At 39.1% G+C, this 12490-nt stretch overlaps 1 protein-coding gene across 5 annotated transcripts in view; it reads right to left on the bottom strand.

Moving 5' to 3' along the window:
* Positions 1–3040: 3040 nt before the first annotated feature.
* The window catches only part of Csnk1a1 (casein kinase 1 alpha 1), a 32741-nt gene continuing 23291 nt past the window's right edge, over positions 3041–12490 (bottom strand). For 2 of the 5 annotated variants that reach the window (XM_021150253.3, XM_021150257.3), the window contains 2 exons: positions 10914–11062; positions 3041–3921 (listed from right to left, as the gene is read on the bottom strand). In XM_021150253.3, the coding sequence (XP_021005912.1) occupies positions 3914–3921; positions 10914–11062 (157 nt within the window). In that variant the 3' untranslated portion in view covers positions 3041–3913. Of the gene's footprint in view, positions 3922–8781; positions 9345–10913; positions 11063–12490 lie in introns of those variants that run through there. The other 3 variants (XM_021150255.3, XM_021150254.3, XM_021150259.3) reach the window with 3 other exon arrangements.

The raw sequence follows: 12490 nt of genomic DNA, 5'->3' as shown, positions 1-12490 counted from the left end.
TACATCAAAGGATCTGTTTTCAGCCTTTGCCTGCCTCCTGGGTGGGAGAAAGGCATATGCTATGTTCCTGTCCCCTTTAAATTTGTTGACTTCCAAATTAGAACCTTATCCCATTTCTGTAAAAAGATTAAATCATTCACTTTTTAGTGAACCACCATCAGTGATGGTAACTGGCAGACCCTGCCATTCTGGAACATTCAAGTGGCCCCTTTCTGACAGATGCACTGTCATTTTGAAATCTCTCTGGCACCAAAGGATGGTCCAAAAGTTCCTTCTTTTTCTGTTAGTCCTAAAGTAAGAAAAGACATGTTCTTCCCATGTAGCCCTAGCTGAGCCACAACTTCCAGACAGAACTTTACCTCCTCCTGGACTGCTTGACACAAAGGCATGGGCCACCTTCACTTTAGGCCTGCAACTATCAACCATTCTCCTTACTTCACTTTTCAGTATTCTGAAATGGAGACCAGCCCACTAGTGGTACAATGCTTGCCAGACAGAAACAAGGTTCCCGTTCCATGCCTAGTTGCTGTGAAACAACCCTAAACAGCAAGCCCACTAAATCATGTACTAACCATACTTGACATTATTCCAAATAGGGAAAAAAAAAAAAAACCCATTAAATATTTCTGATACTGGTGTTGTGTCTCAATGACTGGGACCAAATGCTGCAACAGCAACTCAGTGGTACTTTAAAGCAACACAGGCTGCGAATGCTGTGGAATGGCTCTGGGATCACCCCACCGGCCCCCAGAATGGGCCACATCTGCTTCAAGTTTCTGATCTTTGCTACGTCATACAGATTACCCTCACATCTTGGACATAGCCTTATTCATCACTATATAAGCCAGCTTGGCCCAGACAGACTCAGCCAACACAGCCAAGGTTAGTTGGGAGGCCCACTCTTGGTACACCCGCACGGATGCTGTCAAATCAAAGATGCTTTGATGGCCGTTCTTGGAATCTTCATGGCTCGTTCTGGTTGAGTTACAATAAACTATTCTTTATTATTCCCAGCAATCTCCAGGGAAAACAGCCTACTGGCTTAGACTACACCGTCTGTCTCTGCGGTTCATGATTTATCACAATTCAGCTTGTGTTACAGTACACTCTGAAATATTTACAGTATGATAGACTTAAAGCAGAGAGGAAATCACAGCAAAGGTAAGCCTTGTATGTCCACTTGTGGGTCATAAGAGCATATTCACAACCACACGGGAGAGACAACCAGCCTCTCCCTTCATATATATTCTTTTTTTATTTTCTTATTTTACCTTCCCAAAACAGAGACATTCAACAGTAGTTAGAATGGCCATCTCCCAACAGTTAAAACGCTGCCTCACCCAAGGGTGAACAAAGGAAAGAGTGGTAACCTAAAGTTCAGCTGAGCCGGCCACTGTGGATGCAGCCTTTAGTGGTGAGGTCTTCCAATCTCAGAGTGATGTCTTCAACATACACCATCATTTTAGTGGAAAAGCACAATTGATTTGGTGAAATGAGATTCATTTCCAGACAGGATTAGTAACTGCATTCACTGAACTTCACCCTCTTCTTTGTGAACTGTGAAGAAAATGAATGGTAGCTAGAAGATCAATGGATTCCAGCTCCAGCTGTAGATGGGACGACAAAATACCAGGACAGAACATTTCTAGATTCTGATTCACAAAGCTAACAGCAGTTTCAAACCTGCAACTTAATGACAAACCAACAACACCACGACCTTTTCAAATGGCAAAAATACAAAAAAGTGTTACAAAAATATTTCAGAAAAAGTGCATAGTCTAAGTGCATAGTAAATAAAAGCACTGAAAAATATCTTGCTAGATAGAGAGAGGGAGTTCAACTTGGAAAGCTATTGCCAAAGCTGAACAGTTTTATTTTACACAAACTATACTCAAAATAGCTTTATGAGACTGATTTCCGGCTAAAAGTATCAAAGGGTTTATTAGTCAAGAAACTGACAAGCATGGGAGAAAAGAAACATGAAGCTGCCACCCCACCATCAGATCCACCTCAGATTATTTCAGCTTTACGGTAATAACACATCTCTTGGTGATAGAATGTGGCAATCATGGAGTTAATTATTGCTGTTTCAAAAAAAAGGGGGGGGGGAGAAAAGGAAAACTACTACAAATCAATTCTGATACAATCTTACCAAACATGGGTCAATTTACAATTCAAGATTATACACAATACCTAGTTACACAATAGGCTCCTGGCAGCATTTTCAGACAAATTTTCTTTTTAATTTATCTTGACATGCCGTAAATGAATAAATTATACCATTTAAAGAATTACTGTAAGTTTTTCCTTCTCTTGGATCAGAGAAAAAACTGAAGAGCGACCAAGAAAGACTGGGGGAAGCGTGCACAGGTACTTAGAGAGGTGGGGCTTGAGGGTCAACCATCACTAACTTCACACTGTATGACAACCTTACAGCCATTTCACAGGGATTATGAAGAAAAATATTTTGTAATATAGTTAAACCCTTTAACACTTTCACTGTCATCAGTTCATATCTGCTAGTCAGTGGCGGCAGAAGTCAATGCCAAAGTTCCCACAGCTGTAGCACGGGGTAGTGTGCCTATGAACTACAAACAGAAAGCCAAAGAATACCTTTCTCTTCAGATCAAGACACCCCCCCCCCAAAAAAAAGCCCCAAACCAAACCTTTTGCAGCAAAGGAATATCATATAACAAATGGCTTGAAGTAGTCTATCAAAAAATTAGGGAAAGCTGGACATGGTGGCTCATTTTTTTTTCAGTCCCAGCTCTTTAGAGAGGCAGAGTCAGGAGGATCTGAGAGTTCTAGGCCAGCCTGGTCTATAAAGTTCCAGGCCAGCTAGAGCTACAAAATGAGACTCTGTCTCAAAATATAAAACAAAACAAAAAACTGGGGATGGATATATATATGTGTGCATATATATGTATATATATATGTACACACACACACACACATATATATATATATATATACACACACACACACTTCATAGTGAGTCAGCCAAGGCATTTTGTTTAAAAAAATTTCACTTCCTTACAGAAACAGTTTTTAGTTTTTAATGAACTTGTAAACAAAAAGCTCCCATTTCAAAATAAAAACAAAATCCCAGATCATATAGATGTTTACAGTGATTACATTTATCTAAGCAACACACATACATGTTCAGTTGTAAGACGGTAACTAAATTCCCGTGACAAATATGCTTTTTTTAATAGCAAGAACATTATAGAGTTAATGCAGAGTCCTAAAGAGAATCTAGTAGTCGCTATGTTTTTTTTCTTAAGTCTTCACTTTAGATGCTGTTATTTCTAGCACAGGTAAGCAGGCAGAGTCTTTCAAATGCTCAAACACTGGAATCTTTGGTTGCTACCATATCAGCTGGCTTGCAAACAAGAAGCCAGCCATTTAAAGAATGTTTTAAGTTAACAACTTGCAAACCCCAGGGATGGAAAACCCTAAGAACACACAATTGTGAACATTTACAACCATCACAACTGTGGCCGAAGACTGTTCATGCCGTTCTTCTGAAATGAGATCTCAAAGCAGTATAGTTCAAAATAAAAGATTTTAACAAAAAAAAAAAAAAAAAAAAAAAAATTGGCATATGCACAATTTCTCCACCAATTTGTGGGTCAACCATTTAGTTAACTTTTCCACTTGAAAAAAAAAATGCAATAGAAAACCGGACACCATGTTTCACTACCTCAGTTAATATTCACAAGTACAGCGGCTACAGCTCAGGATCCGCAGTGCTACCCAGAGCCAGTTTATACCGAAATGAAGTGCTTTACACCAAGTAAATGGTTGTCCACAACACCGGCTAGTGTACATATGAACTAAAATGTCTAGGTTTGGGGAGAAACAAACGCTGCTCCAATCGTCTGCTCTGCTGCTTCTCTTCCGCAATTCATGCTTAGAAACCTATTAAAAAATTCAAACAGAAAAAAGATGTTACAAGTTTTAAACATTTTTTTTTTTTACAAGTACTCCCCAAATTAGGTATAAGTAGGACAATAATCACTTGGAAATGCTGTGTTTTTTATCTGGAAAATCACCAGCCTAAACTTTTCACAAGGCAGTACATGCATCTCTGATTAAAGCCACTCCCCACCCTCACTCTGAATAACCCAGGAAGCAGTCTATAGTCAATCAGAGCCTCAGCACCCAACTCTACGCTACAGTAGAGTTGTTACATTCACAAGAGGATGCCCAGTTCTTCTTCTTTGGTACCAAGAACACACTATATTTTAAAAACCCAACAAGCAAAGAAAAAGAGACATTACTGCAGCGCTAGAATATGTTTCTAACTAGAGTAAATGCATGAATTTCTGTGTATACCATCTAATAGAGAGATTACATAATAGAAAGCTTTAATGAATTCATTAAACATCAACTTTTTATACCACTAAGAAATGATTTCTATATAAAACCCTCGTGCTAAACTTACTACTTTTCTACTTCCATTGCTGCATTAAAAAGACCAAGTCTCATGACTAACTCCCAAACTAGAAATGCTTCATGTACTTTCCAAATTGTCCTGATACACAATTCTCTCTCCTCATGAGGGAACCCGGGGCTGCTACCTTTAATGGCTGGTCTTTTTTTTTTTTTAAAAAACCTTAAGACAGAATAAACAGTCTACCTCTTAGTAACACAAACATCCCATAAAGGCCACTTGGTCTATTCCCTTCCAAACCCGAGGTGACCTAACTACATTTCAGACCATTTCTTGACTTTTTAAAAACAAAGCCAACAAGCAAACCACTAGCATGACAACCCCCACGCTTCCGTCAATAATATACTGCTCCTCTCCCTTTCCTCTTCCAGCACTGGATTTTTCCTTTGGGCTTCATGGGATATATAAAATTTTCCTACTACTTACTTTTTATTACAAATCTTTTCAAGAATAAAATTGTAAAGACATTATTAAACATTTATAATCATTTTTTTTAAATAAATGTATTTTCACCCGTTACTAAAAACTTCTCATTTGGGAGGAAAACTGGCCATCCTCGTGTACTGATAAACACACTATCCTAAGCTCTGAGGGCAGAGATGTGGTTTACCCCACTTCCCAGAGTATCTCCTATGAAAGAACAGGCACATAGTCAACCCTGATCCCATAATCCTAAAATGGCATAAAGCAAACATTGAATAAAGATGATGAAATAGCACCAGTAAACTTAAAAAATAAAACAAAACAATAAAAAAACCAAAATCGTTCTGTGCTCTTTTATGTGTAAGATGCTAAAATCAAGTATCTTTCCAGATGGTTCACCACCTTTTATTTATGCAGGGCCTTGCACTGAACCTAGAGTTTACAATTTGGCCAGCTTGCTTTGTGGGATACTATCTCTATATTCCCAGTGCAAGGATTACACTTGGCCTACATATCCACCCATTCCTAAGGGTCTGAATGCTGGTTTTCATTGTCTGCTAGTGCTTTATCTATTGGACTAGCTCCCTAGCCACACAGTAAGGCATACTTTAAAAGGCTATCATACTTGTGATCTAATTCTGATTTCACAGGCTAAGAAGCTATTAAAACCAAGGAACCATGGACTAGTTAAACAAAAATGATATGGCTTTAAGTATTAAAAAGTTATTCATAAATACTGTAACCAAAGGCGATTTCCCAGCTACTACACCTAGGGTTTCCCCCTTATCATAATTTGCTGTAATCATGTAACTGTATTTTAATAATTTGATTGTTACATTGAATATCCCTTCATGCAAGCAGATTTGAAGGGGAAAACCACTACAAACTATAAGCCAAAATACAAGACAACTTAGTTTTTTTTAATAATAGGGAAGCTCTAGGTCAGAAGTCTATCTGTGTGGACCTGCTAGTTCAGTCTGTGGTCAACAATTGTTTAGGGCCTGGCTGAAGGTTAGTCTAACAATATTCCTGGTAGAGTACAGCGGTCAAATCCAGATGTATTTCTTCAGCTAGACAGGCCAACGGCAGATGTTCTTCTACCCAGGCATCCTTTCTCCAAAGAGCTGTCCTCTGATAGTACTCAAGAAGGAAAAGCATCTCAGCAGGCCAACGTCCAATCTTCAACTACTAACAATCACTCTCTTCCAGCCTGTATGCTTTAGTCTTTTGTTTGATTTTAAAATCTTGTAGCCTGGGTGGCACCCCTGGTTCCAGAGTGCATCTTCACTGTAGCCTCAGTTAGAAATGAGGCATCAGCATCTCTGTTCCTACAGGAGGGGCAGAATGAAGACTATTACCAACATTGGAGGATTAGTGTAATGACCTAGGAATTAAGCTATATTAAGTTTCTTTTCAAGTCTTTGAATAGGAAAAAGTGCTTACTCTTATATAACACACTTTATCCCCTCAAAAAGAAATCTGTAAAAATATAGCTTTACTCATGAATCAATTTCAAACACCCATTTTTTTCTTTTTAAAAGAGAACCAGAATCCATTTAAAATAGACACTGTTATGTTTTGAGACAGTTTCACCTGCTTCTACATCTGTATTGATGGGACTATAAGAAAGGTCCATCATGTGGTAATAAGGTTTATATATTTGTGGTGGATGTTTGAAATTTAGGCTCTTTCCACTGTATAGTATGAATGAAACAGTCTGAAGTTAGTATCAATGCAATCATCACCATACAATGTCACTTATATTAACTAATTTTTCCTACAACATTCTTATATAGTCTTCCAGTTATACAAAATTAAGCTAAATGAATTTTGAATTAAGCCGCCAGTATGTATAAACCCACTACATCCTACCAAACCATCAAGCAACAATCCTAGCAACTCATCTACAAACTAAAACCACAAAAGATTCAAGTATTTTTTTAATCACAAACTGGTACTTTATGTGTAATAGGTTCACATCATTCTTGAATTGTACCAACAGTTTAGCAGTCTCAATTACTGTCTTGTCTACTCAGATTTCATTTTCTAACAGTTTTTACAGTAGTTAAGCTTAACATACCTGTTATGAATGAATCCTTCCCAACTGGCAGATGGTTCAGCAACACTGTTTCGGTCTCTGACAGTCACCATCACACAGAAGCGGACATGCTGAAGAGTTAACAGGCCCAGCAAGCCTTGGAGAGAGCTCTTGGACTTTCATCTTCATTTCTTCTTGGACTGTGTTACTCTCCAGCTTTACTGTCCACAATGAAAAAGGCTGACAAAAACCCCAGAATTCAGCAAGAAGATTCAGTTTCCTGGTCTTCTTTGAACTGTGTATTCAAGGTAGATCATTCTTTCCAAATATCTCAAGGTCCTCCCTTCCCTGTTTTGGGTTAAGTTGCTGAATTATCAGCTGTGTTCCTGACAGCAGTTGATGAAGCCAGAAAAGGTTAAACTACATGGAACTAGGAGGTGAAGGAAGCCCACTGTTGGGGGAACACTGATACAAGTAGGTTAAGGTGAGGGAACGACACTTCAACTCTTAGAAGGTCATCACAATCTTTTATATTGTAATAAAGGTGTTTAATACTTATGTCTGAGACAGGGAGCAGTTAAAAGACAGTAGGAGAATAGAATCCCATGAGGATCTGTCTTCTAAATGATCTAGCTAAATTTCTCTCTCATGCTGTCTGTAACTGAAGTGATTTTAAACTTTCTCTGTATGTATTGTGCTTCTGATATGAGATATCACTAGGGAGCCCAGGCAGCCCTCAGACTTGCTATTCTATTGTTTCAGACACTTCTGCACTGGGAAAAAAATCCAAGAGACATTAGGAAAAAACATTTTTTCTTGGTCTTGACTGGCTCTGAGATGCAGTAACTGAAAGGTCTAGAAGTAATTAGACCACCTATTACAAAACAAGTACATATTAACTAAATAAGCAAGATTTAAAAGTAGAAGAATCCCTGTACAGTCTCGGTGGATGGCTAGAACTTTCTCTAATTTCTATGAAAGAAACATAAATAAATAAATAAATAAATAAAAACAAAAGCTTAAACCAAAAAACAACTTGTCGAGAAAACCCCAAAACTAAGCCAAGAACCCCCTCTACAAACTCAAAAGACTATAAAAAAATTATCAGTAAATGTCAACATTGAGATGATCTTTGCAGAAGACAGTCTCTAAGACAGAAACCTGTTTGCTGAAGATTTATGAAACGGAATTCACAGACATGCAAGCTTAAGTGAGCGTGCACCTGAGCATCGGAGAAGGACCTTCCACATGGTTTGTCTTCAAGACAGCCTTACAACGTAGCCCTGGCTGTCCTCAAATTCAGAGATCCAAACTCCTGTCTCCTGAGAGCTGAGATTAAAGATAATGTACCACAACCCTCAGCCATTTTCCATCATTTTTGAGCAGAGAGAAATCATATGGTATTACCGTTATTGGAAGATACCACGACATCAAAAGCTAATAGTAGCAGAAATAGCCTATAGTTCTATGTACACCCTATTATCTAAAAGTTTCAAGTCACCATTAACCTACATAATGTGAGAGGCAGAAGGTCTAAGACTAGATTTTTCATGCTCATTTCAAGCTACCCTTAGGGTAGAAGCATTTTCTTAACTTTACCCTTTGGAATCAGGTCTTCCACTGTGGACCTGGAACTCAGTGACTGGGCTTACTCAGGCTGTTCAGCAAGGCCCACGGCTTTGCTTAGAGTACATACACTTCATTACAGCCTGCTGGCTGCTGTTCTGAGACAGGGTCTTGCTCACAGAGATGAACTTTCTAGGATTCAGGGCATGTGCTGCACACGATGCCCAGCCCACTCTGGCCCCTTCCTCCCTCCCTCCCTCCCTCCCTTCAGTTTTTCTTTCCCCAAGACAGGTTTTCTCAGTGTAGCTTTTGCTATTGGAGCTTGCTGGCTTTTAAAATGCTGGTTCTAGGGATTAACTCAGTTCCCATTTCTTACAAGGTGGACACCATCTTAGCTCTCCTGTCCAAGAATGACATATTTTAGTAGCAAGCAGTATTGTGCTTAAGGCAAAAAACCTCCTCTCTTGGTAACCCACCGCACCCGCCTACTGTTGAGAAGGAACTCTTTGTCTATTGCCATTAACCCCTGAGATCAAATGATCCACTTGCCTCTGCCTCCCAGTGTCTGAGACTATATATAAGCAATTATGTCGCTGAACCGGGCCTTGTAAATGTACCTTTAGAAGCAGTCAATACTAACAAATTATTTATTGATAAACCTCTTATTTCAGAACATGATAAGACCATGTACATGTAATAATGTGCACGACCACTGTGTCTGATGATGTTCAACTGGTTTAAGAGTTCAAGTTTTTTATGAATAAGTTACAATACAAAAGAAGGCTTAAACTTAAGTTTAATCACGTTTCTTTTTCAAGGAAACATACTAACTCAGTGGATCCAACTTCTCGTCTTTAATACCTGGATAAAGCAGGACAAAAATTCTGCTTGTTTATTAAGAAACACACAGGAAATTGGAACAATAAAGCTAGGTAAGAATTAAGATACTTCTTTCTGAAGGCTGCTGAGTGCCTGAAGAAACTGTTCTAGGCCAGATGAGAGCGAGCTCGCCCTTAGCTTTACTTCTAAGCCCCAATTTAGGTGCAGAGGCAGAGCAGCCCAAACACACTGCTCTGCTCTTTAGCTTAGGCCTCACCATCCAAACCCCACCTACATCAATTCAAACCCCACCTACATCAATTCTCCAGCTCACCCTCCCCAAATACAGACTCACAGAAAGGAAGGGCCTCAAGTTTAAAGTTAATAACTGAGCTCCTGGGGTCAGGATGACATCAGGTCAGTTTATTTTTCAAATGTTCCTCAGATACTAAAAGCTTTTCTTTCTTTAAAAAGACAAGGTCTTACTTAGCCCTGGCTATCCTGGAACTCACTCTGTAGACCAGGCCAGCCTCGAGCTAAGAGACTAAAAATACAACACTAAATACAACACTAAAATATAGAACAAATACTAATATTTGAAAACCATGTTCAGACTAGAGCAGTCTTTCAGAAATCGAGTAATTAGACCCTTACCTGCCCACCACTTGCACAAAGCAGGCAGGTTTCAGTAGGGAAGCCCCAGAGAGGGAGTCAGTAACACAGAAGGAAGCGGGAGTTGAACTCTAAGGCACCAGGAATAAGGAATGATGCTGTGCTCTGACAGTTTTACTCCTCAGAAGTATTACAAGTGCCAGAGAGACAGAGATGGACTAGCAGTTTAATGGCATTTGCCTCAATTATCTTCAACTGACAGTCTAACTGCAGGCTTCAGGCTCCACACTGAACCCTAGTGCCAGAAGTTCCTTAGCACTTAAATAAAGTGCTCCCTTTAGGAAAGATCATTCTGAAATTGGGATATCATAGTTCATTAGCAGAGAGAATTTGATTTTGGAAGCTATACTGAGCTTTGCAATTATCAAGTTGCTCTGCAACTAAGAAGATAGACATGCTAAAGGCAATGCCAAGACTCACCTCTGGAAATTAGATCATGTTCACTTTTCCCATTAAATGCCAAAGCATTAACATGCAAACAAAAAATTTAGAATATCTTACACTGTTAGTCTGAAAGTAAGTCAAAATACCACGGCTAACCAGATTTTTATTTAAAAAAAATCAACAAGTGTTAGGTCTAGGATTTTGGATTGATTGGCAATACCATATTCCCAACACCAAATGTTTATTTTGGAAAAGGGTTAATGAATGAGTAAAAAAGATGCAGTTGTTAAAATGACCCAAAATCCCAAGAGAAATGATATAATATACACACATATATGTATATAGAAATACATATACATATATATGAACAAGGACATTTGGGTTTAAAGTTAGTAGTCAAATTTTCCAAGGACGTCTTTTTTTTTTTTTTTATAAATATGAAGCCAAATTTTATGTTTTAAAACCACCTCCTTGATCTAACACTGTTAGAACTGAATGAATTATCCAATTTGCATTTAATTTCCCTGTAACGTCACTTGGTTCTTGGCTACTAACCTTTCATGTTACTCTTGGTTTTGTCAGTTTGCTTGCCTGTGGGGGTTTGGGCCTGCTGACCCTGCCCACTGGAAGAGGCTGCCTGCTGGGCTGCTTTCTGCTTTAACATCGTCCAATCAAATGTGTAGTCATATTGGTGGTTCAGGGTCCTGAAAAAGAAATGTTGTGTTAACCTTTGAATAATACTGTCCAGCTAAATAATCAGCACACTTTTCAAGACAGCTGAGGGCACTTCTTCTCCTATTATACAGATAGCCCCAGCTGGTCTGGAACTCTGCAAAGATCAGACTCCCCTCAAGCTCAGAGACCTGCTTGCTTGTTTCTTGACTGTTGAGATTAAAGGCAAGCACTCCCGTGCCCAGCAACCCAGGGCATTTCTTTACATTGAGAGTTTTTCTTTTAAGCTCGGTAACTTTTAATATTTTTTCTTCCTGCTCAGTAAATAACTACTTCTACTATGTCACAACTAAGGGGAAAAACTTAGATGTATTAGATTAAAAAAATAATAACTTTTCAAATAGAAGTCGCCTTTTAAATTCTCTCCAAAGTAGCTCAGAATACTAGCACCTCCACACTTAAGGTGAATCTCTAGGAGTTTGAGGTTGGATAGCCCATAGTGAGACCAAAAAAAAAAGTCAGCACAGTGATGCACACTTTTATTCCCAGCACTTGGAAGGCAGAGGCAGGTAGATCTGTGAGTTTGAGGCTACCTAGTCTATAAACCAAGTTCCAGGACAGCCAGAGAAACCCCATCTCAAAAGCTGAACCCACCCCGCAACACCATCTCTCAAAAAGGGGCATGTCGGAATGAAAAAACCAGTAAGTAAGCAGAGACAGCAGAGTCAAGAACCTGCCAGGGGAGCATACACAGAACTGGCAGCTGGCAAGGCAAACAGGATCCTGGAACATCACATCTGAGACTAATGACCTACTTGTTGGTTCCTTCAAAGAATCCGATCTAAAGAATCTAAATCTAGTCTCAATTAGCTATCTCGTGCAGTGGATGACCCTGAACACCCAATCTCTTAAGTGCTGGAGTTTCAGGTGTACCTCTGTCAGATTCTACATTTTAATACCCCACCCCCAACCACCTCAAGACAAGCTTCCTCTGTGTGGCCCTGGCTGTCTTGGAAGTCAGAGATCCGCTTGCCTCTGCCTCCCGAGCAGTGAATGCTACCATGTTCAGCTTTTAATGCTTTTTATTTGGTACCGAATGGGGTTCTATACCACTGAAACTTTAAAAAAAATTTTTTTTAAATCACTTTAAAATATTTACTTTGAAACTAACATTATTTCTTCCTTTCCTCTCTCCAACCACACTCACATGCTCCTTTTCTTAAAAAATAAAACAAAACCCAAACACCAACCGTGATCTTGTTTTTGATCAACTGTTGTTATCCGCCAGCCCTACCCAGGAGTATGTGTGGCATTACTTGTTAGACTTTCACTGCTATCTTCTCTGGCACTCAAGATTCCCTAGTTTAAGGAGTCATGTTGGTGAGACTATTGGGTGTAGCTTCTGATATCCCTAGGATATACTAGGATATTTGATCTTCCCGTCTACTCCACTTGGTTTT

This window comes from Mus caroli, unplaced genomic scaffold (genome assembly GCF_978045245.1).
Source record: "Mus caroli unplaced genomic scaffold, Mus_caroli_1 scaffold_19, whole genome shotgun sequence".
NCBI classification, from domain to species: domain Eukaryota; kingdom Metazoa; phylum Chordata; class Mammalia; order Rodentia; family Muridae; genus Mus; species Mus caroli.
Note: the sequence above shows the minus strand (reverse complement) of the source record. Positions and strands in the feature narration are given on the sequence as shown.